Source organism: Scheffersomyces amazonensis (assembly GCF_036850825.1).
Source record: "Scheffersomyces amazonensis strain UFMG-HMD-26.3 chromosome Unknown RJT21scaffold_3, whole genome shotgun sequence".
In the NCBI taxonomy this organism is placed as follows: domain Eukaryota; kingdom Fungi; phylum Ascomycota; class Pichiomycetes; order Serinales; family Debaryomycetaceae; genus Scheffersomyces; species Scheffersomyces amazonensis.
In genome coordinates, this window is record NW_027042743.1 from 1,325,407 (window position 1) to 1,351,877 (window position 26,471).

Below are 26,471 nucleotides of genomic sequence, written 5' to 3' on the forward strand. Positions count from 1 at the left end.
TGGGAATTAAACTGAAACCCAGAAAGCCGGCGACATTCTAAAAAGAAACCCATTTATATCTGCCTTATATTCATATTTAAATGAATGTAACCAAATTTCCAGGTCAGTCATGTCTTTGTCGGTGTCAAATACCTTTCTGTTACAAATTTCACAAGTTGTATTATACTTATCCTTTAGATCCTTAAGACTTTTTTGTCTTAATAATTTTAATCTCTCGATCTTGGCCGCCATTTCAGGATCAGATTTAAATTTTGTAATTTGATATAAATCGATACATTCATTGTTTGATATCACGGATTTATCGACGCTTTGAAACTGACCAAATTGAGGATATTTTTCAAATAGTCTTGTATATAGTTCAATCTCAATTTCATTATTGATAATATTTATTTCTTGATTGTATAACTTCGAATTCAGTGGGTTATAAAGGAAATCATTTACAATTGGATAACCCATATTTCGAAGATGAATTCGTATCTGATGCATTCTTCCTGTTAAAGGTTCACATAATACAATACTTTGATTTAACTCTTTATTATACTTCAATAATTTAAAAACAGTTGTAGAATTTATAGGTAATTCTTCTGCATTTAATGGCTTTATATATCCACCAGTGGAATTAACCATAAATATAGGACAATTAATCATGGTTTCCTCATGTGGAAATCTCCCATTTACTCTTGCAATATATTGTTTAGTTATTTTATTTCGATTATTCTGAAACACATTATGATATTTCTGAGATGCTTCCTTAGTTTTTCCAAAAATCAATATTCCAGATGTTACCTTATCTAATCTATGGAAAGGCCATAAATTAACATATCCATTTTCTTTCTTTAATATCTCTGTAATTGAATTATAATAATAATTCCCAGTAGGATGTGTAGGTATTCCTGCTGGTTTATCAACAACTAGTAAATCTTCACTTTCATATATAATTTTAATTTGTGAATCAGGAACAGTTGGCTCATGCATATGTTTGGAATTATAAATCACATCAAAGCCATCAATTTGTTTAATTAGAACATTTTCTAACCCTTTGATTACCTTTGAACCACCTTTACGTCCCACATTAGATTCTATATACATCAATCCATTCTTTATATCTTGCTCTAGAGCTTCTCTACTTTCACCAAATTCATTTGTGAAAATATCAATAACAGTTCGGCCTATCCATCGCGGTTTGGGATGCGTTTTGAATTTAAGGTAGTATGGAGGTACCTTTCTTAATCCCCTCTCAAATCTATACATATATCAAATTCTAGTAATCTAGTAGTAATAAAGTATTTGCATCTACAAAATTCTACATTTTAAATTTTTCAGCCTAAGAAAAAACCTTTATAACTATATAAGATGAATGGATATATTCGAAAACAAAAATGAAAAATGAAATGAACCAAATCTTTTAAAATTTTATGTAGCAGAAGTTGGTGGGAAAACATTCTGCAGATTGTAGCCTATAACGTTACCAGGTGGATCATATTCGCAAACAATGTAAAGTCCCCAATTCTCAGCTTGACAATTTTTATAAGCACATCCTACACTTGTAGAACCTTTCCAAACAAGTTGAGTAAAATGATCATAAGTGTTTGCAGTTTGGTAATTATATGTTTCTCCCTCTACATACCAAGCTTCAACAGCTGCCGGACCATTTGCAAAGCCTGCAGCTAGGTTCTCACCGTATGGACCATGGGTATGAGTTAAAATACCAGAACAATCGTAATTGTTAGCATTATTTTGTGCATAGTTATAAGCATCAGTATTCCATGATAATGGAGCGACTTGATGAATAGCTCTGTCTGTATTATGAGCATCTAAAATCAGTCTTGCGAAATTGACATCAATTCCCGGTGAGTTATAGATAGCATCATAAATCCCACTAGTAGATGATGAATCTGATTGAGCCAGTTGAGAAGTTGTACTAGTGGAAAAAGTAGATGGTGTATATGTGCTAACTGGTGATAATGATAACGGAGAAGTACTTGCAGCTTCTACACTAGCAGGAAAAGATGGTATAATTGACTGGAGCAAAATAGATGTCACTGAGGATTGTGGACTTGATGGGTAGCTGGCAGCTGTAGGAATTGTTTGCTGTATAATACTCACTGTTGACAATGATGGCACGGCTTCTGATGGTGTTGCTTGTTCAGTAACTGGGGTTGGTGATGAGCTGGAATTGAATGCTGCTAAAAAGTACAGATACCACTTGTTCCAAAAAGAACTGGTGAACAATTGGCTAATTGTAGTTGAGAGTGAGGAGGAATCTGAAGATGTTGGAGCTGCTGCCGGAGCTGCTGATGGAGCTGCTACTGGAGCTGCTGCCGGAGCTGCTGCCGGAGCTGCTGCCGGAGCTGCTGATGAAGCAGCTGATAGGGCCCCATTTGGAATCAACGTGGCAAATAAATCATCAGCAGCAATAGGAGATGTAGCCTGGATTATTGGTGTATTTGTTAGAGTCGCTTGAGCAGTGACAGTTTCGAACAATGTCACAAATAATGGAGCTCCTGTAACTAAATCCAAAATTAGGCCTAAAACAAGTATTTGAATTCCTGGTAAATACCTCATAGTACTTTTGATTACTGTTGATCAGATTTCTCAAGATTTAAAAGTGTAGGATCATTTTCAGTATTTATGGAGTCAATAGTTGCAAATTATTAGTGAGATTCGCAAAATAAAAAAATTTCCTATTTAGGAAAGGTGATAAAATATTTCCTTCCTAAACAGGTACAGTATATTTCAATGCTAGTTAGCAATCATCTACAACTAATTATTATCTTAGGCTAGTAATTAAGTCGATGTGGGGTCAGATTAAACTAAAATTAGGGTCTAGCCCCCATGTGGTAACTAGTTTCTTGGTTGTAACCTACTGAACAGATTTATATTACTATTCTATATATGTTAACTCTATAAATCTTCTTGTAAAATTTCCTTTAATGTCAATGCTATAACTTCAGCAATTCCACCTCCAGTACATCTAACCACTATATTGTAACCATTTTCTTGTACTTCCAGTTCAATTGATTTTACTTTTGTTAATACCCCATAATTAGATTTTTGAGTATGTAAAATACCTGCCCCTTTTATTAAAAGATTTGAAGGTGGATTTTCCGGACTAGCATAAACGATTGCAAATCCAAGTCTTGATAAAAGCCTTATAATATTTGGATATGTAAATGAAGCTGAAGGAATTACTGTAGTTGTGTATTCTCCTTCATTTGTTCCAAGTAATTCACCAATTTGTAACCACCGTTTTTCAAAATCATCTTCACTACCTAGAATAGTAGCTGATAAAGTTTTAATTAACAATACTGGGAATTTGAGATTTAATTGATTAAATGAACCTCCGCACATGAAAGTTACCGATAATATAGGACTTTCATTATTCTCTATTACACTTCTAACCTTAATTTCTATTTCTAAAACTGACTTATCTCTAATGGTAGATTCAGGAACTTGCTTTAAATTAAGTAAATAACTAGGATCAGTATCACCAGCTCTACTCTCTAATTCTAAGACGGTAAACTTTGTAATATCAGTTCCTGCAGTTTTGGCGGAATTGTTTATTATGGTGAATCTAATTAAGATATTGTTACCTTCTTTTAAAATTCTATAAGTAAGTTTAATTAAAGGGCTTTCAAAGAATATACCAGCATCAAAATGAAGCATTCTATAATATCCAGAATACCAGTTTGGTGATAAGGCTGTCTTAGTATCATCAAATGGATTAGTATCATCTTCTCCATTAGTAATATCTGCTGTTGGAGATTTTCTTGGAATATTCTTGGCCAAAACTCTTGATTTCCTTCTACTAATATCATGATAACCTCCAATACGATGAAGTAAAGAACTTTCAACATTTACAAAAGCAGGTAATGGTTTTATAGTTTTTTGAGCTAATTCAAAATTACTACTTATAGTAGCCAATTTTAAATATTCATAAGCTCTTGTCTGAATTTCTAAATCCATAGATTTTGATTCAATTTCAAAAAGGTCAATAATTTCAGGAACAAAATCATTATCCGGGAACTTTACTAAGAATTTTAAGAATGTAGATAATAACATTGCTCTAGTAAGTAATGATACCCTAAAATATGATTCATAAAGTAATTGAAACTGAGTATCTGCATCATTCACTAAATGACCATATTCTCCTAAGACAAATCCAGCAACTTTTATAAGATTTTCAGATAACCCTGTTTGAATTGGTTGAGATTTTCCATTTGCACTTAAAACTAAAGGATTCTTTAATAAATTTATGATTAATTTACAAGTTTTCTGTTGTAAATCTTCATTATTTACAATTATTTGAACAATTCTTTCCCATACTTCATTACCAATATAGCTAACCCCATTAGAATTATATCCTCCTCCAATAGATAATAATTTCAACATAGTAGTGACATACCATGTAGAATCTGTTGCAAACCTTTCTGCCAATACTGCAATTTTTATACCAAGTTCAGATTTTAAGCTAAAATCAGAAAATGGAAAATAATCTAATAATCGATTAATAATACTTGAAAATGTTAATGGAGTACAAGTTGCATATAATAAATCTAAAGCTTTTCTTCTTACTGAAATATCTTTATCATATAATAATTGAAATAATTTTGGAATAGTATCATCTACTCCAACTGGTATATTCAGTCTTGAAGTTAATTTTGTTAATGCATCAAGAGCTAAATAACGTGTATTAGTATCTGGAGAATTTAATAATAATATTAATGCATTAATGGCTCCATGTATAGCATCTTCAGAAGCATCTAAAAATACTGCTAATGAAACTGCTTGAAATAAGATTGAACTTTGAGAATTTCTATTTGGTAAACCTTTTATTGATTGAGATGCATTTTGAATTGAAGTAGAAACAACTTGTCTAAAATTATTTAAAGTTTGATCATCTAAATTAGAAATACATAAAACTGGAATATCTTTATCTTTCATTAAAAAGAATTGTTCCATAAGATGTAATAATCCTACTACTAACCATGGAGCTGGAATTTTATAATAATAATATTCTTCTGGACATTTACCTTCCACTACTATATTAAATAATTTTAAACCAATTGCTGGTATAATTGATTTAATAAATTGAGGTTTAAGTCGTACTACATATTCGACTAATGGCATACTTGAAATAACAATATCAAAATCTTTATCATCAATTAAAGTTAAAATTCTTGGAATCCAATTATTATTATTTATAATAACTTTTGGATATAATTTAGATAATGCAAATAAAGCTATAATAGCTTTTCTTTTAACTATAGGTTTATGAATTGGAGAAGTAACAAATGAATAAGTCATATCAATTAATTCTAACCATTCACTTGAATTTTCATCAGATTCATCAATTTGATAAGATGCATTATCTGATAAATTAAAATTTGAAGCAATATATTGAATTGCTAAACAATTTATATCTTCATTATTTGATCGTAAATCTTTAATTAAAATTGGATATACTATATTTAATGTATTATTTAAATCAATTTTTGAAGAATTTTTATTAGCAAGAATTGATATTGCAAGGTATCCTAATTGTTTTTCACTATAAACTTGTGAATCAACTAATTCAATTGCATGTTTTAAACCAAATTCTATACCTTCATGATAACCATTTAAATAGATATATACTAGTTTACATAAATATTTCTTCTGTTGATATCCATTCAAATTAGTAGCAAATTTAGTTTGAATGTTATTAATTTCAAGATTAATTCGTTTAGCTTCTTCTTCGGAATCATTGGAATTCCTCAAATTAATAATAAATTGGGTTAACCCCTTCATTTGTGATGGTGCCATTGTTTATTCCTCCACTCTTTTATATTTATATTATTTATGCTAATTTAAATTTAAATTTCTTTCAATTGGTTCAAGTAAATTATCTCCACATAAATCCATCCATATACTCCGGACTATTTAAGTATCATAGTATATTGATCGAGATCTCTCTCTATATCTGGAGGTCATGTGCTCTTGAGAACGTGACCGTGTATAATTTTTTTTTCAGTCGTGTACTTATCCCCTTTTTATTACTAGACCCTCATAAAACTCTCAATTGAAAATTTTAATTGGACAGACAAACAAATCCGAAAACTAAAGAACCATTTTTTTTGTTAAGTGTGCCCCAACCAAAACCTTTCAACAAAAATTTTGAGTACAGAGGGAATTGAATATCAAAATTGAATATTGAATTGATTGGTCGTCTTGTATTCAATTTACATCTAGCATATCAATAATGTCATCTGTAGCTAAGACTGTTGCCACCAAGTTAGATTGGACTAAGGTTATTACCTCCTTAGGTTTAACCGGATCAACTGCTGCCTCATTAACTGCATTCAAAAAGAGAAATGATGAAGCTAAAAAGGAATACTTAACATTATCTTCTCAATCTACTAAAGTTGATTTTGCTCATTATAAATCAGTATTAAAGAATTCTAAGGTTGTTGATGAAATTGAAAAGTCTGTCAGTTCTTTTAAACCAGTTACTTATGATGTTTCTAAAAACTTAAAGAGTATTGAACTCTTTGAACAAAAGGCTATTGAAAATGCCAAATTAACTGAAAAATCTGTTCTTGAAGAAATTTCTCAATTACAAGCTACCCTTAAAGACATTGAAAGTGCCAGACCATTTGATCAATTAACTGTTGAAGATGTTGCTAAGGCTAGACCAGATTTAGATGAAAAGGTTACATATATGGTTAAGAATGGTAAATGGGATGTTCCAGGTTATAAGGAAAAATTCGGTGATTTAACTGTCATGTAAGAATGCATCAATTCCTTGCTCCATTTAATTCATTATATCAAAATAAATTATATTACTTCGTCACGATCTCATATTTTTATACAGTACATTATATCATAATAAAATATTAAAAATATTTAGAATATTTATTTACTTATTTGGCAACTTGTTTATTGTAGAAAGTGCCAATTGATTCCAATTTAAAGTAAAATGAGCGATTAAATTACAGTTACTTCTACTTTTGTCTCTTTCTCGCTATAGTATAGTATTACGTTCTGAATCTCAGATATAATTAATACTATATTTAAATTATACTATTTAAGCATTTCGAATCAGAATAGCTTGTCTTCAGGACCAATTGAAACAATATTATAAATACCTCTATTAGAGTTTTATTTCAATACTTTAAAGTAACTTTATCGCATACCATATAAGTTTATCAAAAGTATTTGCTAAATAATAAAAAAACATTGGATTTATGAAAAGACAATAAAACTTTTGGTTCAGTAGTGTATAATTTAAATTTAGAATTGATACCCTATAGGATATGTGCAGCAGTTAATGCACTAACCTAGGCTTGCTTCCATAGTTAGAATTTACTAATAATAGAGCGCAAGATTATTTCGCATTAAAAAGTGCAAATACAAACTATTTGCGACTAAAATAACTGTTTTTACCATCTCGCTCGCATAGAACTACTTAGTGCGGTACATTTTGACCTATTGAGGTTACAGTTAGCTTTGCAATGCTCACACAATTGCTATTGAGCTTGGCTCATATAATATTTATCGCTGCTGCAAATCTATCGCGCAAACACGGAACAGATTACTGTATTGAGAAGCGCAAAAGATCTACAAGTGACGTTATACGAATGAGGTTAATTTTTCATTTTTCATATAATATATATATGTATGTCATTAACAATTCAGTATCACTAGTTAAGATTTTCTAGTAAAATAATGCTCGATATTTAGTATAGATTATTATGTCATGGAACACTTTAACCATACCTGAAAAAGATCGGGTCAGTTTGTCAGTTAGACATCTTAATGTTTCTGTAAAGCTGGAGAAATCAGATCTTGAATCTCATCCTACAAAAGATATCTTACATGACATTTCATTTGACTTACAAAGTTGTAAAGTATTAGCGATAATTGGTGGTTCTGGAAGTGGGAAAACTACATTGTTGAATACTTTATCTTCAAGATTAAATATTAAGAACAAGAGTTTGGAATTTAAAGGTAATATTATTTATTCTACTCCTGCTAACGATAAAAGAATTAAGAATTCATATTTGTTACAAGATGATGTATTTCTTGCGGGTTTATCGGTATTTGAAACCCTTAAATTTCAAGCTGATTTGCGTTTACCTCCTAATGTAAATGATTTTGAAAAGTTACAGTTAATTAATTCATTATTAGAAACATTAGAACTAACTCATTTGAAAGATACAATTATTGTATCATTTACAGGGTTTATAAGTTTATCCGGTGGTGAACAAAGACGACTTTCCCTTGCTATTCAATTACTTAGTCGACCTTCCATATTATTTTTAGATGAGCCCACAACTGGTCTTGATGGTAGTAGTTCATTAAAATTAATGAAAGTCTTAAAGAAACTTAGTTCACCACAAATAGGTATTACAGTAATTCTTTCAATTCACCAACCTAGAATAGAAATTACCAAATTATTCGATAGAATATGTCTTATGACCAGAGGTGGAAGATTAGTCTATTTTGGAACATTAGCTGATTCAGCCTCGTATTTCAATAGAATTAGCTTTTTAAATAATAATTCTGTAAGTAGCAGAGAGTCCACTAATTTTGTGGATTACATTATGGATTTATCAGTTAAAGATTCTACAACTCGTGAACAAGAAGAAATTACCACAAGTAGAATAGTTAGATTAGTTCAATGTTGGAAAGAGTACAATATAAATCGTATTGATGATATGAATTACGATAGTTTAGGAAGTCTTGAAGACTTGATTCAAAAGTTTTCAAGATCTACTCACTCAAAAATACCATTTTATAGAGAAGTTTATGTTTTAACTAAAAGAACATTCTTATTGAGTTGTCGTGATATATTATCATTATTAGCTATGAATGGAGCTTCACTCATAATTGCTGTTTCAACTGGTTGGATGTTCTATAGACCAACTCCAGATTTGTCTGGTATTAGATCTTTAACTTCATCTTTATATGTTATGCTTGAAGTTGTTGGATTCTGTCCAGTCTTTATAGAACTTGGCCGATTATGGAATACGGATGGCATTAACTTTTTCAGAGAACATAAAGAAAACTATGTTAGTGTTCCAGGTTTTATTATATCAAGAAGATTAGGAAAGATGTTTTTGGAAGATATTCCCTTAGCAATAATCTTTGCAGTTATAACATATTTTATGTGGGGTCTTAGAAGCGGCGTAGGATACTTTTTCATTTATTTCGTCATAACTATATTAGTCTCATTAATTGGAATGGCTTCGGCCATGGCCTTTTTTGCCTTAGGAAAAGATTTTGCAGTTGCAGTCATGCTTTTGAACTTATTTTACCAAATTCAAAATAGTGGTTGTGGATATTTCGTCAATGCCGCTACTATGCCAGTGTATGTTCGTTGGACTAAATATATTGCATATTTTTGGTATGCATTTGGAGCATTAACTGCAAATCAATTCTCTAATTGGCATGGAGATTGTCCAATCGATGATGCTAATCAATGTATTGAATATTCAGGTAATTATCAATTGAAAATGTTAGGATTCCCCGTAAATTGGGTAGCAGAACCAATTGGGATTTTAATTGCATGGTTATTTGGATTTTATATAATTACTTATCTTGGATTACGATTTAAGAATTACGATGTAGAAATGTCTAAAACTAAGAAGAATAGAATTGGAGGCGAAGATGAGGAAGATTATGAAGAAGAGAAAATTGACATGGATAACGATAATTATGATGATAAAGAAATTAAGTTTCAACCTCCTGTTGCAAAAGAGGAAGTTATTGAAAATATTAATATCTCCCTAGTGAATATTGAACTTAAAGTTTCACAAAGGAATTTATGGTTCAAGAATACTAGTGATGTCAAAGTATTACTTGATGATATTAGTGCAGAGTTTACTAGTAAATCTCTTAATGTAATTATGGGTCCATCAGGAAGTGGTAAAACGACACTATTAAATTTGATTTCGAATAGAGTTGCAAAAAACACATCATTTGCAGCCAATGGAAAAATAATCATCAATGAGATACAAGAAATAAGTCCTCTTGAGCTATCAAAAATTGCTGCATATGTTTCACAACATGATACTTCATTAATTCCTAATTTGACTGTCAGAGAAACACTTTACTTCCAAGCCAAATTAAGATTACCTAAAGAAGAGCATGATAGAATTCCTTCATTTATTAATAATTTAATTAGAAAGACAGGTTTAAAAGATTGTGCAGAAACTTTAATTGGATCTGAATTTGTAAAAGGTATATCAGGTGGAGAGAAGAGAAGAGTATCAATTGCAATTCAATTATTAAGTCGTCCAAAGATTTTATTTTTGGATGAGCCAACTTCTGGTTTAGATTCATCTACTGCTTTATCAATTTTAACTTTATTGCATGATTTAGCAAAGAGTAATGACTCAACTATTATCCTTACTATCCATCAACCTAATGAAGATATGATCAAAATTTTTGATAATATTTTATTAATGAGTAGAGGTGGGAAAGTTGTATTTAGTGGTAAATCTTTAGATGTGAAGAGCTATTTCAATTCTATTGGATATACGATTCCTGACAACAAGAATATTGCCAATCATATCCTAGACTTGGTTTCTCGAGGTATTGAAGAAGATAAAGAAGCTATGGAAAGTCGAGTTCTAGATTTGATAACCAAATGGAAGCATAAATCATTAGATTTTGCTGCCAAAAGTAATAAAAATAATAATAATAATAATGCCTATATTGATTTAGCACTGCTTCATAAAAGAAGAGCTCCTTTCCAAACAACATTATTAGCCATTACTAGTCGTCAATTTTTAAATACAATAAGAACATTTGATATTTTATTCTCTCGAATCTTTCAAACAATTTTCCTAGGTATAGTTCATGCATTATACTTTTCTCCTTTAAAGAATACATCGCAAGGTATATCCAACAGACTAGGATTAGTTCAAGAAGTTTTAAACTTATATTTTGTTGGATTAATCAATAATATCTCCTTATATCCTATGGAAAGAAATATCTTCTATCAAGAATATAAGGATGGAGTATATGGAGTTAGTGAATTTACTACTTCTTATCTTATTAATGAACTCCCCTTGGAATTTGTTCCTTCAATTATATTTTCAGCACTTATTGTATTTGTTGTTGGACTTCCTCGAACTCCAGCCATGTTTTTTGCCATGAGCTTTTGTTGTTTTGCATCAATTAATATTGGAGAATCTCTTGGTATAGTGTTTAATTCCCTTCTTAATCATTTAGGATTAGCTACCAACGTATTATCTATAATCATAATGTTTGCTGTATTCATGGGTGGTACTATGTCCTTACAAATGCCTCAGTTCTTTAGAGCTATAAATTGGATTAATCCAATGAAGTATGCAGTGGGTATTACTGCACAATTAGGATTTGAAAATCAAACTTTTAAGTGTGTGGGTAATATTTCTTCTTGTACTTTAAATAGTGGTGAAATGGTTTTAGAGTATTATGGGCTTGGGGGTAATATGGCAAGAGATTTTGGGTGTTTAGTTGCATGTCTTGTTATCTACAGAATACTTTCAGTAGTGTCGGTCTATCTTAGAGTTAAATATTTTAACTAGTAATTTAAACGTTTTATTTTGTTAATAGATATATTTATATTTATATTTATAGAATTTCAACATCATGAAACCGGATAATTTAATTTAATTTAATTTTAGTTAATTCAGCATTCAATTAATTCAACAACATCTAAAGTAACTGGCTGACAGTGATAACCAATTGGTTGATCATATAAATTATAAAATTCACCAGATGCACATTGAAAGAATTTTGTTGATTCGCCTAATGCTAATTGACCTTGATCGGTAATTGACCAACCTGCAGCATATATGGCACCATATTGAGGTACAGGACCATCAAATTGAAATTGATGACCAGAAACTATACAACCAATTCTATCACTTGAATCTCTTAAAATTGAATTAGTAAGAGTCATTTGTAAAGTTGTATTTGAAGTACAAGCAACAGCATAAACAGGTGATTCAATTTCATTAGTGGTTGAATGATCATAATCTTCTTGATCATATCTTTTTCTAATATTTGAAAATTCTTCATCAATAGAGTCTACACCTTCGGCGGCATCAGATGGATTTTCACCTTCTTCTTCTCCATCATCAAGGCATTCTTCTTCTGGCTCTTGAGTCCAATCTGAAGGAGTAACCAATACAGTTGATAATGTCTTCTGAATTTGACCATCTTCTATTTGATTTATAACATCAATTGATCTAGTTGGTTTAGGAGCTGGAGTTACAACAGTGGTAGTTAAGGATCTAATAATTGAAGAAATAGTTGGTTCTTCATATTCTCCATCTTGATTAAGAACATATGGACTAACAACAATTCCAAAGGGGAAACTCACAGTATCTAAACTTCCTTCAAGAGGTACAAAATCAGGTTTTAATTCAGTCCAATCACCGCCACTTTCAGGTACCCAAACATCAGTAGCATTAATTAAGTTTGGTACATATGTCACAAGACAAAGAATCCAAGAATAGTAAGTGTTAAACAACATTGTTTTTACCAGTAAGTAACTAAGTATTTAAGTAATAACTCTAAATTCTGTATAATCTTTCAAATAAGAACAAGTAGAAAGTGGGTGTAATGTAAAACTTTCCCGCTGTAATGATTGCAAAATCGTCTTTTATCTACACAGTAATGCGGCTCAACCAAGCGTCCCACCAAAAAGAAAAAAAATAGTGGGGGCCTGCATAGAGCTCGACCAAACATGGATAATTTTAGACAGCCACTAATATTGACTAGATGAGTAAGCAATCAACTCATTAACTATTGTAGGACTCAACAGTACCACTAGTAAAATAGATATTAGATATTTAAATAGGGTTAAGAAAAATGTTTAGAAGAGTATTGTCCAACACAGGTAGATTAGGATTTGCTCCAGTGATTAGTAAGTCACATTTCATTAATGTTAGATATATGTCTAGTGAAATTAAGAATGCTATAGATCAAGCAGTTGCAGCAACCCCAGTTGTATTATTTATGAAGGGTACTCCAGAATTTCCTCAATGTGGATTCTCACGTGCCACCATTCAAACTTTAGGTCAACAAGGAGTTGATCCAGCTAAATTTGCTGCTTATAATGTATTGGAGGATCCAGAATTAAGAGATGGAATTAAAGAATATAGTCAATGGCCAACAATTCCTCAATTATATGTTAATAAAGAATTTATTGGAGGTTGTGATATTATTACCAATATGGCAAAAAGTGGAGAATTGGCTGAATTATTAGAAGCTAATGATGTATTAATTCCACTTGAAGAAGAAGAAGTTCAAGAACCTGAATCAGCTAATGTTAAACCTAGCGAAAGATCTTAGAATTTTTGTAATTGGTTTTTACATGTATATAGTAGAATGACTAATAAACAATTATATTAATGACAATAATAATAATAATTATAATAATTATAATAATAATAATAATACTAGTATTTGCCAAAAAGAAAACTAACCTAAACTAAATAAACCAAAAGATTAATTAAAACTAAAACTAAACTAAAACTAAAACTAAATTTAACGTATGGGAACTCCAATAATAAAAGCAATAACCGGATGAAGTAAATAAACAAAATAATATAATACTAGTAGTAAATTGAATAATCGTTATTATTATTATATAATAATAATAATAATAATGATAATAATAGCGTCAATAGAAATAAATTCTTCTTTTTTCAACCAGATAATGTAATGGTTGTATTTGAATTGTTACTATTAAGTGGTGGAGATACTGGTTGCGGTGGTGGAGAATTTGCTGATGAACCATTTTTCTTCAAACTTCTAGAAACTGTCGATGAACGTCTTCTCGATAGTAAGTTTGAATCATTAAGATTTAAAGTGAATTTGAATTCTCCATTAATTCCAGATATTATTGAAGATGATCGAGTTTGATATTCTCCTTCACCTCCATTGGTGAGATCAGTTTCTGAAGAATTGGCCAGATCAAGATCATACTCTTCATCATCATTATCAAGATCAAATGAAAATCTTCTGCGAATAGTACCATTAGTGGCAGGGTTAGATGTAGGAGATTTAGGAAGAGCTGGAATAGGTGCAACTATAAAGTTGGAATTTGAATTGGTAGATGAAGATCTTGATGGCTTAGAAGAATTCCTCTTGAATGAAAATTGATGTGATAAGCTTGAAACTTCATCATCTTCTTCATTCTCATCGTCATCATCTTCTTCATCTTCATCTTCATCTTCATTGTCATCTTCCTCACTGTCAAAATCATCGTTGAGCAACTTACTCTTATCAATTCTGAAAACATTTTTAAAGTTCAACTGATTAGGTAATGGACTCTTGGGATACTTTTTATGCATTCTAGTCATAGCTTCTCCACTACTTTCACTTTCAAATCCATCATTTTCCTCTTCATCATCTGTATAATGATGTTCCTGTATTCTTTCAATAAATTGAACATTGGCTGTGGCAGCCGCATTCATAGCAGGATTATCAAATACTTTTTTAATTGCTTGAGCTCGAGGAGATAATAATGGTTGATGTGAACCACCTAAGATTGATGCAGGGGCAGTTACTGATGGTGCAACAGATAATGATGCACTTCTTGAAATTGAAGTATATTCATCACCAAATACTTCATATTTATTATTGAAATATGAAGTAGAAGATAATGATAATGAAGGATCTAAACTTTCGGCAACTGGTGGTTGATCAGCTTGAATCCAAGGATGTTTCCAAATCTCATCTATAGTAATTCTTGTTGAAGGATCAATTACTAACATCTTTGAAATAAGATCCTTAGCTGAATCTGAGATTTCATCCCACCATGGTTGAAGAAAAGTATAATCAGCATTAAGAATTTTTAAAGTTAATTGATTTGCATCATCATCATAAAATGGAGGAAATCCACATAAAATTGTATAAAGGAAACATCCAAGTGACCAAATATCTACTGCTTTATTATACGAATTTTTCTTTTTTGTCTTTAAGAATGAATTAAAACGACGTGAAGTTGATGATGATGATGAAGGATTTGAAGATGAACCACAAGTAATAACTTCCGGAGCTGTATAACCCGCTGTTCCACAGGGGGTATTTAATGGTTGATGAAAAGGATCATCTTCAGGTTTTAATTGTTTAGCAAGACCAAAATCTGCCAATTTAATTAATCCAACAGATCCACCTCCAACATTAATTTTAAATTCACCTTCATCCTTTTTAGAATCATCATCTGATTTTCGAAGACGAGATTTAAATATAGATTTATCACGAGGGAAATGAGGGATTTTTAAATAAAGAAGATTTTCCGGTTTTATATCTCGATGGACTACACCATTATCATGAAGGTATTCTATAGCCGATAATAATTGTTTAAATACATGACGAGATAATTCTTCTGAAAAATAAGTATATTCAATAATCTTATTAAAGATTTCTCCACCATTACAATATTCAAGAACAAGGAAACAATGCATTGGAGTTGAATAAGCATATAATAAATTAAGAATATTAGGATGAGATTGATTTGAATGAGGATTTTGAGATAATTTATTCATAATTTTAACTTCATTTTGGATATTAGTAAATTGTTTTGAAGTTAAATTAACCTTTTCAATTACTTTTATAGCTACTACTCTATTAGGATGAGATTTAGGTACTGAAGAATCAATAGCTTTATAAACAGTTGAAAATGCTCCATCACCAAGAACAGATATTAATTTATAATGTGAAGGTAGATCTGGATATAAATCATGAATAGGAGTTTGAAGTGAGAAATTAGTATGGGTAGTATTTGAAGTATTAGGACTTACTGATGAAGAATTTGTAGTAGTTGCAGTTGTAGTAGAAGTCGTTGAAGATCTCATTATGCAAAAGGTTTAAAGTGTTAAAAGAATGACTGAGTTAGTTTAAAGTAATGATGAGAATATATATATATGTGTGATATGATATGATATAGAAGCTAAATTGCAAAGTATTAGTATCAAATGTGAAATGTGAAATATATACAACCGAATGATATAGTGCAGGATATGTTACAAGCAAGAATATATATCACTTATAAGTAATAAGTTAGAGTTGTAATAAATGGAATTAAAAATTGGCGGATGAAACACTATGATGTTTCTTTATATTTTAATATATTTTTCTTTTGGATTCTGTCTTTCTTTTCTGATCTCAATGTAATGATCTGTTATTTCCGCTGTCTGATCTTAATGCAATGACATATTCCTATTGTTAATACAAATGTGGGTATTATTGCAGTAAGTAAATGTGGGTGTCAATGAAATTAGGTGGTAACTATGGGCTGTGCTGCATATAGACTTTTTCATGGAAAAAAAAAACTTTTGGTTCCTGAAAAGATCTTTGCCTCCTTTCAGTAATAGTTTTTTTTTAGTTCGATATTTGTGGATGTGTAATTCCTCCTCATTACTACTTAGTTAATTCTAGTGGTGGGAAAAAAGAATAAACTATTGGTGATTGATTAAAATACTAAAATATTCAGCCTCTATTATGGTGTTCACTATATTTGTTAATCTTTATTTCTTGATTACTTTACATTATATTACTTTATTACTTTATTTTCTTTATTTCTTATAGTTTATTTATCAATTCATTACATCGAGATCGAGATTCGAATCGTGACCAATATTCATACCTATTCCATTCGTTCAAATTGGAAATTTACATACCGTTTTTATCAAATTTATTAAGTTATAATGGTGAAAATTCTGTAAATATAACTAATAATAATTCGTATAATTCTCCTATAATTATTTTTAATTATACTGGTTAGTATATATATAGAGACTAATGGTAGTGTATTCCCCTCAAATTACATCATAGTTGACATTAGCATGCAGTTTTACAAATTCAACAGGCTATTGTTGCATGTTAGATGTAAACAACGAGATTTTTTTTACAGGTTATATTGGAGTAGTGTCTTTTTTTACTAATTCCATTATATAATCGGTTGTTTTTAGTGCTGTTAGTATGCAGGTCAGATACTATAAATAAATAATAAAAATTAAATTAATAAGTGAATTAAACAATAAAACAAACTGATAAAAAATAACATTTAACATGTAAATAAATTAACCAATTTGTCAATCCAAAATCTCCCTTACTACTTAGTGACAGAATAAAAATAGCAAACGATTTTTGAGAACAATTAACACAATCACTTAATTAACAATTAACAATTATCAATATGTAAATAATGTAATTGTAGTGTGATCAATCAATAACTAACTCTAACTCATATTTTTAACCAATATAAGTAATAATTAAATAAGTCTTTTTAACCTTTTATAATTTTAACATTCTAATCTGGTTATGTCACCATTAAGTAAAATTATTCAAATGTTTGCTATCATTCATTATCGCGATTGTTTTGACTTTTGTTTGATTGCATTTTTTTAGCTCCTCTCTCTGTAAAAAGGCACCAAATTTCAGTTTCCATATCTTGTTTACGTTTCATATTATATTGTTAAATTTTGAAAGCTTCGGTTACATAACCTTTACCCCCTCTATATTGCAGATTTTGGTTAAGTATGTTTGACACGAAGCTGACGCTGACTTAATGTCAATTATCAAGCCATCGGACTCGGCTTACTTCGTAAACTTTATTAAATCTTATCCGTTATCTGATTCTCCGCTTAATAAGATGTATCATTTTACTTTATTCATTGATATTTTTTACTACACGTTTATTTCCCACATTTTTACTACCTACTTCCTTAATTAATTTATTATAATACATATCGTGTCCCGACATTGTATTCCCTTACATTCTATGTTTCTAGCGATAAAATAACCGAGATTCTAACGAGACCTGGGGAAATTTATCTTCTCTATATTGCTGCGGTATGGATGTGTCCAAAATCACATCCACACTGCACTGCTTGACCCATGAGAAGAGCATCACTATCAAATTTTTTTTAACACCCAAATTGAGACTCACTTAACTATGCGTTATACTTAATATATTGATCTGACACATATACATACATATATATATATTATTATAATATACAATATACATTATGTCGTCTAAGCGATCTTTACCGTCTTCATCAAATGTGGATACATTATTACTTGAGAATATTACGAGAATTTTATCAGAAAAGGATCATAATGCCATGCTTGAATTATTCGAATCTAGTCATAATAAAATAGAGAGACTTATTTCCAATTGGTCATATTTTTCCTCAATTAATGATCATCATCAATTTATTGATGTTTCTGTCAAATTATCTAAAATATCAGCAATTCTTGTTGAAATTAATAATAATGATGAGAAACTGAATAATCTCGATATTAAGATTAAACTTGAGACATTAAAACCATCTATTATTACAGCATATAAATCAATATTAACTACTCATATAAAAGTCATTTATCGTGCCTTAAATAATGCACGAGCAGCATTAACTAATCCTAATTTACGAATTCTTACTAATATGATTAATTTTGATTCTACTATAGCCATTGAAATTCTTAATAATTTCGATCTTTCATTATCATCTTTACCAAATTTATTAATACCTCCAAAAGTTCCTACCACTTCTAAAAATGATAAATCATTAGGAGATCATCTTATTATTAGAGTTAATTTTATAAAATGGTGGTTCACATTTAATACCAATTTACCTAATTATCATAGGAAAGATGTTCTCACTACAAATTTTAAAATTATGAATAATCTTTGGAAATTTATATATAGTGATAGTGAAGCTACAATTAAATTTATAATTGAATTCATTGATAAAAGCATTTTAAATGAACCTCATTTCAAAAAATCAACTAAATGTAAAATCTTGAATGATAATTTCATGCATAAATATCAACCATTATTCTCTAGATTTGATAAAGAAGAATGGTTTATTACATTCCTGGAAAAATTAGTTAGTGATTCAGTTTATGGATTAACTTTCCCAAATCCAAGGGTTTGGTATTCTTCATCCTCCAATAATTCATCTGGAGTTTCAATATCAGTTAATAATAAATCATTTAAGATTAATAATAAGCTTATCTATACATTCTTAACTACCCTCAAACCAACTGAATCTTTTCAACAATTATCGTTTGTTATGACAATTCTTAAATCAAATCCTGAATTAATAGCTCCATATTTCAATTACCTTGTTCAACATGGAGGTGGATATCATGATCCCTCTTTAACATCATGGTGGATTGCTCATTCATTATTATATTCAACTATCCTTCAGATTCCAATCATTGTGGTACAAGATGAAGATGTTTATGATACTTCTACAAAATTCAATATTAAATTAATTGCTGATTGTATAATTCCAGCAGCAATTTCAAAACAAGCTATCACCAAATCATTAACATCGAATAAACCATTAATTATTCAATTGACTCTACAAATATTGATTCATATCTTAACCAATGTTGAACGTATATTAAAAATAGTTGATAATAAACAAGGATTATTAGATATAATAAAAGTTAATTTACCAGAAATTAATACAATTATTCAAACATTTGAGAAGCATGAGAAAGAAGATGAAGATGGAAATAAATTAATTAAATTATCATCACTCATGGTAATTAATAAACTTTCTGCTATAACTGATAGTGGGAATTCAAATGTTTCAAAATTAGCTAATAATGGAATTAATTTACTCTTAACTTCTTTAACAACTATATCTCATTATGATTTATCATTATTAGATAATTATTTATCTATTCAAACCAATCAACAACAAACATCTCAAGAATTTAAATGGTGGAATAAAACTTCATCTACTTCATCATCATTCTTTACATCATTAATTAAATTATCAATTAATAAATCTGTTTCTGATGTTTCATCAACATCATTCAATTGGAAAATAGTCAGTCTTCTTGTTAAACTTTGTCAAACCAATAGATTACTCTTTAATAGAAGTTTACTTGAATCTCCATTGGTGGCATTAATTCAAGCCCTTTCAGATTTGAATACAGTTGTCGATGATAATATTTGGAATTTAGTTGATGAATCTATCTCAAGATCTGTTAGAAGTCCTTATAAATATTTAGATCTCTCCCATTCAACTTATGATGATATTAGTATATTTGTGGTTGCAATATTTGAACAATTTAAGTTCATTATTAATAAAGAAAATGATATTACAACCAGAAATCATACGGAATTCTTATTAACTTTTATTAGATATTTGATTGTGGTAGGTGAATCTAAAATAAGTTTATTGAAGTTATGGAATACATATGTTGATGAAGATATCAGAACAAAGAATATTTCACAATTGGATATCTTAGAATTTGATGGGAATATGGTAGAAAATCCAACAGAAATTAATTTCTTAAAGTATATTCTTACTAGTCCTATCACCTATTTAAATAAATCATTAACTATATTGGAAAAGAAATTACCTACTACTGATATGGAATTTGCAGCTTTAGTACTTAAATTACAACTTATAGTCCAATCTGAATTATCTATATCAACAGATGCATTGATTATAGAATTAATTTCTAAATTGGGTAATTATCTCATCTCAAAACCATCAACTCATCTTATAGATTATATTATTTCATCTAAATTCTGGGGATCATTATTTCTTTCTAATAATGAAATTGATGAAAAGAAGATACTTTTTGGAGGATTATTCAGTGAAGTATTACAACAATTATCAATTAAATCTATAAATGTGAGTCCATTGAATCAATACGTGTATGAACAATTCAATTCATGTGAAACTTTGAGTGTACAATATCAACTTTATATTTCTAATTTTGGTTGGTTACTTACTAATAGTCAGCTTCAATCTATTAAGATTAATAAATCTAATGATTTATTGAAATTAACAATTGCATCTCTTTATCATCAAAGAAATATGGTTATATCAGTAGCTTCATTTAATGATATCCGTAGTATTAATGGTGAACTAGAACAAAAGAAGTCAGATATCTTATCTAAACTTGTCCATGATAATTTAATCGATTTTGAAGATGATTTACCCATAATAATTAAAACTCTTGTTGATTCCAAACAAGATTACTATTTATTAAATGGTTTACTTGAATCTACTGATTCTAAAACTAGACATCTAGTTATTGAATACTTACTGATTATGGAATTTAATGAGAATAATTCTCAACAAGTTGAATTATTATGTTTTGTTGCCTCATCATTAGCTAAAGCACAAGCTAAAGCTACAACCCCAAATGATATTAGGACTGATAAAATCTTTCAATTGGCTTCTAAAGTCACTTTGAGGGCATTAAAGAATAATAATATTCTTGAATCTAATTGGAGTCAAACTTTAAATATATTAACTCAAGGAATAAATGGATTTACACATGATGAGAAAGTAGAGGTGGTCGAAGATTTGTTCAAGTATGTTGATACTCATGGATTTAAGTTTTCTGTAATCCCTGAATTTGCTAAATTCTTAAGTTCGATTAGGATTATAATTCCTCCTATAAATAATTGGATTCATAAATCCATGTTATATATAACTAAAAAGTTTGCTGAATCAGAACATTTATCATCTAATTTCCAAGATTTCTTAAATGAAATTGGAATTATCCTTATGTCTGATATTCAAGTATGGAAAATTGTACCATCATCCATTTTAAATTCACAATTAGAAGTGATTTTAAATCATTCCAGATGGATCTCAGAATCTTTATATTTAAAATATATCAATATCCTTATTATGGCAGGTAATAAATCAAGTATTGCATTTGAAAAATTACTTCAAATATTTATTAATAATGAAGCCAATCTTCTTAGTGGTCTTCCCTCGACTGAAAATTATAAATCAAGATATTTTTCTTCATTAATTATTTTCAATTTATTTAATTTAGATCCTACTAAGAATTCCAAATCAACTTTACTTGGTGAAAAATTAATTCTATTCTATCTTGGTTCTATTAGATCAGAAGATATTGTTATTAAACATTTATTAATTAAGATTGAATCATATACTATGAAATCATGGATTAATAAAGTATCGAATTGGGAATTTATTGAAGAATTATCTAATAATGATATAGAATTAATTGGTGAAGATCGTTTAATTACTTCTGATGGTAAAAATTCTTTAGTTGTATCATTAAATAAGAATTTTATAAAGAATTCAATCATAAATATGACAAACATTTCTATACAATTTCCAACTATTAATGGAAAAATTAATTCAAAATGGCAATTATTGGAACTGTTCTTTAATAAAAGTGAAAGTTTAATTAATTCTTCATATGGCTCTACCATATATGATCCTGAATTTCTTATGATGCTTATTATTAATAATGAAGAATTAGTTAAAGTTGAATCATCTGAAAGTGATAATATTAAAAAGCCTAAATTTGATATTAAGAAATTAATAGATTCTAATATTTTACAATTTATTGTTATGCTGTTATCAAATCCAACAGTTTGTTCAATATCTAAAATTTTATTAAATGGTATAGCTGATTCTTTACAAGATGAATCAGAATCAGAATCAGAATCAGAAAATAATAATAATGGTTTTAAAGATTCAAATATTTATAAAGTTTATGTATCGAATATTTTGAATACTTTAAGAAAAGATATTCAAATTCCATCATTAATTTGGTATATTTATTCAAGTTTTGTACCAATTTTATCAAATCCTGGACATTTCTTATATGAAAAATCTTTCCGATACGTTTTATCGAATCCAAATTTGAAATCAAATGATATACCTCTTTATTCTAATATTATTTTATCTAAAACTAATGATTCTGAGACTGAAAATGATGAATCTTATTATAAACAAATTGTATGGTTAATTGAATCATTAATTGAAGGTACTACTACATCAGAAGATTTAGATTTAATTAAATTTAGAAGTGTGATTGAATGGATAATGAATTTAACTAATTCTCCATTCATTTCTATGAGAATTAAAACTTTAATACTTAAATTTTTGTATATCATTCAATCTATTGATCAAGGAGCTGATATGCTTGTCACTAGATTTGGTATCTTGACAAGTTTAGATCAATATTTATTAAGAGTTAATAATGAAGATTATGCTAAGAAAGATACATTAATTAAACATCAGTTACAAATCAATATCGAACAAGTTATTCTTAGATTAGGAATAGTCGGATTAGGCAGTAAGCGTATTAGAAACTGGACTGAAGAGGATTTACCTAATTACGTAAAGAGAATTCATAAAAGTTGTTCTGTATAGACAATATGGTTTATCTTATTAGTGGAACTGACCGTTTGAATTATCTGATGAGAGGTTTAAGAAGAAGGAATACAAAATCAAAATTACTTTACATATACATATATCTTGTATATACTAATATAAACAGAAATTATTGGACTAGCTTAATGATAGTGAATTTATAGACTGGTAGCTGAGTTACAATATGTTATTGAAGCAATCAATTATTTTTAGGTTTCTTTTTATCTTTGAAATCCCGGTGCATCATTTTTGACTTCATTTTATTTGAAGTTGGCTGATGTTCAGAGTCAAATGCTCTGTCAACATTATCATCATCGACAGATTCAAATTCCTCAGCTGGTATTGACATATCTTTTGGTTTCCTATTTGCAATTGGCCACACGGCTCTTTCTCCTGCGAGCATTGATAGACCAAAATCTATGTATCGAACATCGTCACCTGTAATCATAATATTCGTACTGTGAATATCTTTATGATATACATGGTGTTGATGCATGATACCAATCTTATCTTTTGCTATAACTCTAAGTTTTTCCTTATTAGGACCATCATAATTTTTTAAAGTACAGCCAGTAATTTTTTCCATTATAATATAAAACCCCATTAAAGGTAAAATGCCCAGATTGATACCTATATGTTCATGAAATTCGTCAATACCCTCATTTAGTAAACAACCATGATATTCAATTTTAGGACTTATATTTAACCCATCTAATACCAGGAGTGATCTGACTTCAGTATAATGTATCTTAAAGCATCTTTTAAAAGATTCTTCAACATTACTCTCCTTTATAGGAAAAATCAGTGATCGCAAAGGATCAGTGATTTTCAAAATATATTCCTTATCCCCTTTCAGAATTTCTAGAACGGTCAGAATTCTTGAGTTGAAGCGACTTCCTGAAATTAATGAAACAATGCTATAATCATTTTGAATATCTTTCATAGTCATTATTTTAAATTTTTCATCCTTTTTAAGAAATAAGGCAGCATCCATCAACTCGGGCCGAAATCTGTTTTGCATAAACTCTAAATTTGGATTATATTTACCCCTTCCTGAGCTTTTTATCGCCTCCATAATGTACGGGTCAAATGAATAGCTGGCATAGTCTGACACAGCAGAATTTTGGTACGCATATGATATACCTGGTGAATCATCTAATAATAATCCTGGACTTGGTGGTGCTAGTGGTCGTGAATCATTTAATAATACTCCTGGGCTTGTTGGTGGTAAAAAGGGAGTTGGTGGTGGTAAATCATCTGATATATGACTTAAAGTTGAAAAAGGTATGGGTATATTATTTATTTGGAATACCTGCTTTAAAAAAAGATCTATGCCGTCATAGATACATTTGCTAAGTGTGTCTCGGGCATTTGAAGTGATGAATAACTTATCCTTAACGTTTAAGCAAATCTTTCTATTTTCTTGAAATTTCATCTTAACATCTTTCAATAAAACAAATAAATGGAAATTTAATGAATATTCCAGTTCGATAATATTTAGAATGGAACAATTCATAGGACGAAACAATGAACAAAAATTTGTTCCATCGAAGTCTCCGATATCGTTGAATTTAATAAACAATGTTGTGGTATAATCACTAATAAAAAAGCAGTTGATTTTGTAAAAAACTGCTTCTCGGATACATTGTGTGAAAATCTCCACAAACGACGAGGATTGTTTACTATGCACTTCTGATTTTAAGAAATCATCAAGATACTTTTTAATGAATTTCCTCTTACACTCAATAGGGATATACCCATTATCAATTTTTATTCTTAAATCGGGCGTTATGTATAGTGTGTTTCCTTCAAAGGTATCATACTCTGTTCTTGGACCATAGGCCTTACCTACGCATGCTCCTGGATTGGCAAACAAGTTATTTAAAACTATATCTTGAACTACTGATTCATATTTGTTCTCTAATTGGAACATGATTGCATCGTCTAATTGTGCTTTCAAATCAGATATATAAAGTTTAATATCATTGGTATGGTCAATTGAAAAATCGACCACTTCTCCTTCTGGGTAAACCATTCCCATATAGCTCTTTAAACTATGAGACCTTGTTTCTCTTGGTTGTGATGATGGACCAGTCCTTCTGCGTTTAACACTTCCTTGATTGGTGCTTCCATATATATCTGTATCATCAGCTTCATTTAAATCATCTCCATCTTGTTCTTGTGGATGTAATCCATCAATAATAGGAACTCTAAAGCTCATCAGCATAGAAAATGACCAATATTTAAATAACTGCACTGATAAGCTCATGAGGAATGGTTCAATTCGCTTGATTACTTGGTACACTTGTGGTGTTGTTGGAAAATCAAATATTTGTAGAATGTGAAAATTGAAGGATCTTAATATAATTCTTAATAGTTCATCATTAGGGATATCTGTAGAGAAATTGAACGGCTTTAAGAAGTGTTCCACTTCCTCCATGTTCGGATGTTTTAAATACTGATCCAACATTTCTACTCTTTTTAAGTAGTTGTTTCTTCCATTCTGATCAATCTGTATTGGATTAATTTCACCATCAATTACATTAGAAAGACCTGACAAAGCAGAGACTGCATCCTCAGTATTGATTATATCCTCGAGCTTCATTGTGTGTTATAAAATAGTTCTCCTTTGAAAGACCTTTGATTACTTTCTATATTTGAGCACCACATAAGCAGAAGATTCGCAGCCCACTGGTTGTCGGTCGTGTTGCACGCAGAACTACGCATTTAGCAGCAAAATCTATGCCGCAATATTTAGTCTTTATATTTATTTTAAGCTATAAATGGAAAAACGAAGATTATAGGAAAACTTGTTGCCTCTTAATTTGCTAAAGCTACAACCCAAAATGATATTAGGACTGGTAAAATCTTTGAATTAGTTTCAAAAGTCCGTGCATTAAAGAATAATAATATTCTTGAATCTAATTGGAGTCAAACTTTAAATATATTAACTCAAGGAATAAATGGATTTACACATGATGAGAAAGCAGAAGTGGTCGAAGATTTGTTCAAGTATGTTGATACTCATGGATTTAAGTTATCTGTAATCCCTGAATTTGCTAAATTCTTAAGTTCGATTAGGATTATAATTCCTCCTATAAATAATTGGATTCATAAATCGATGTTATATATAACTAAAAAGTTTGCTGAATCACATTTATCATCTAATTTCCAACTAGTCAGATTAGGCAGTAAGCGTATTAGAAACTGGACTGAAGAGGATTTACCTAATTACATAAAGAGAATTCATAAAAGTTGTTCTGTATAGACAATATGGTTTATCTTATTAGTGGAACTGAC

General features: G+C 29.6%; 10 protein-coding genes across 10 annotated transcripts; 4 read left to right on the forward strand and 6 right to left on the reverse strand. All coding sequences in view use genetic code 12, as the record gives it.

Annotated features, from left to right (window-relative positions):
- Positions 1–6: 6 nt before the first annotated feature.
- RJT21DRAFT_130561 (uncharacterized protein) lies at positions 7–1,251 on the reverse strand (the record flags this gene model as incomplete). The annotated part of the gene is made up of 1 exon (XM_064883011.1): positions 7–1,251. One exon carries the CDS (start codon positions 1,249–1,251, stop codon positions 7–9), a length of 1,245 nt encoding a protein of 414 aa, XP_064738701.1.
- Positions 1,252–1,319: 68 nt separating this feature from the next.
- On the reverse strand, positions 1,320–2,662 carry PRY1 (Pry1p). Its single transcript, XM_064879818.1, has 2 exons — positions 2,340–2,662; positions 1,320–2,279 (listed from the first exon to the last, which is right to left on the reverse strand). The coding sequence occupies exons 1-2, from the start codon at positions 2,563–2,565 to the stop codon at positions 1,414–1,416; spliced, it is 1,092 nt and encodes a 363-aa protein (XP_064738702.1). The 5' UTR covers positions 2,566–2,662; the 3' UTR covers positions 1,320–1,413.
- A 201-nt stretch (positions 2,663–2,863) lies between these two features.
- On the reverse strand, positions 2,864–6,018 carry RJT21DRAFT_120512 (uncharacterized protein). The gene has a single exon (XM_064881752.1). It carries the CDS (start codon positions 5,803–5,805, stop codon positions 2,905–2,907), a length of 2,901 nt encoding a protein of 966 aa, XP_064738703.1. The 5' UTR covers positions 5,806–6,018; the 3' UTR covers positions 2,864–2,904.
- ATP7 (F1F0 ATP synthase subunit d) lies at positions 6,013–6,901 on the forward strand. Its single transcript, XM_064881753.1, has one exon. The coding sequence runs from the start codon at positions 6,242–6,244 to the stop codon at positions 6,767–6,769; it is 528 nt and encodes a 175-aa protein (XP_064738704.1). The 5' UTR covers positions 6,013–6,241; the 3' UTR covers positions 6,770–6,901.
- A 736-nt stretch (positions 6,902–7,637) lies between these two features.
- RJT21DRAFT_35305 (ABC transporter family protein) lies at positions 7,638–11,610 on the forward strand. The gene has a single exon (XM_064884266.1). The coding sequence runs from the start codon at positions 7,734–7,736 to the stop codon at positions 11,556–11,558; it is 3,825 nt and encodes a 1,274-aa protein (XP_064738705.1). The 5' UTR covers positions 7,638–7,733; the 3' UTR covers positions 11,559–11,610.
- On the reverse strand, positions 11,611–12,616 carry PIR32 (Pir32p). The gene has a single exon (XM_064884265.1). The coding sequence runs from the start codon at positions 12,509–12,511 to the stop codon at positions 11,663–11,665; it is 849 nt and encodes a 282-aa protein (XP_064738706.1). The 5' UTR covers positions 12,512–12,616; the 3' UTR covers positions 11,611–11,662.
- A 44-nt stretch (positions 12,617–12,660) lies between these two features.
- RJT21DRAFT_120515 (monothiol glutaredoxin) lies at positions 12,661–13,509 on the forward strand. The gene has a single exon (XM_064881754.1). The coding sequence runs from the start codon at positions 12,850–12,852 to the stop codon at positions 13,330–13,332; it is 483 nt and encodes a 160-aa protein (XP_064738707.1). The 5' UTR covers positions 12,661–12,849; the 3' UTR covers positions 13,333–13,509.
- A 179-nt stretch (positions 13,510–13,688) lies between these two features.
- Positions 13,689–15,842, reverse strand: RJT21DRAFT_85088 (uncharacterized protein; the record flags this gene model as incomplete). Its single annotated transcript, XM_064885427.1, has 2 exons — positions 13,689–13,967; positions 14,073–15,842. The coding sequence occupies 2 exons, from the start codon at positions 15,840–15,842 to the stop codon at positions 13,689–13,691; spliced, it is 2,049 nt and encodes a 682-aa protein (XP_064738708.1).
- Positions 15,843–17,871: 2,029 nt separating this feature from the next.
- RJT21DRAFT_35318 (uncharacterized protein) lies at positions 17,872–23,271 on the forward strand. The gene has a single exon (XM_064884267.1). It carries the CDS (start codon positions 18,021–18,023, stop codon positions 23,169–23,171), a length of 5,151 nt encoding a protein of 1,716 aa, XP_064738709.1. The 5' UTR covers positions 17,872–18,020; the 3' UTR covers positions 23,172–23,271.
- A 99-nt stretch (positions 23,272–23,370) lies between these two features.
- Positions 23,371–25,776, reverse strand: RJT21DRAFT_1394 (uncharacterized protein; the record flags this gene model as incomplete). Its single annotated transcript, XM_064883344.1, has 1 exon — positions 23,371–25,776. One exon carries the CDS (start codon positions 25,774–25,776, stop codon positions 23,371–23,373), a length of 2,406 nt encoding a protein of 801 aa, XP_064738710.1.
- Positions 25,777–26,471: the final 695 nt, after the last annotated feature.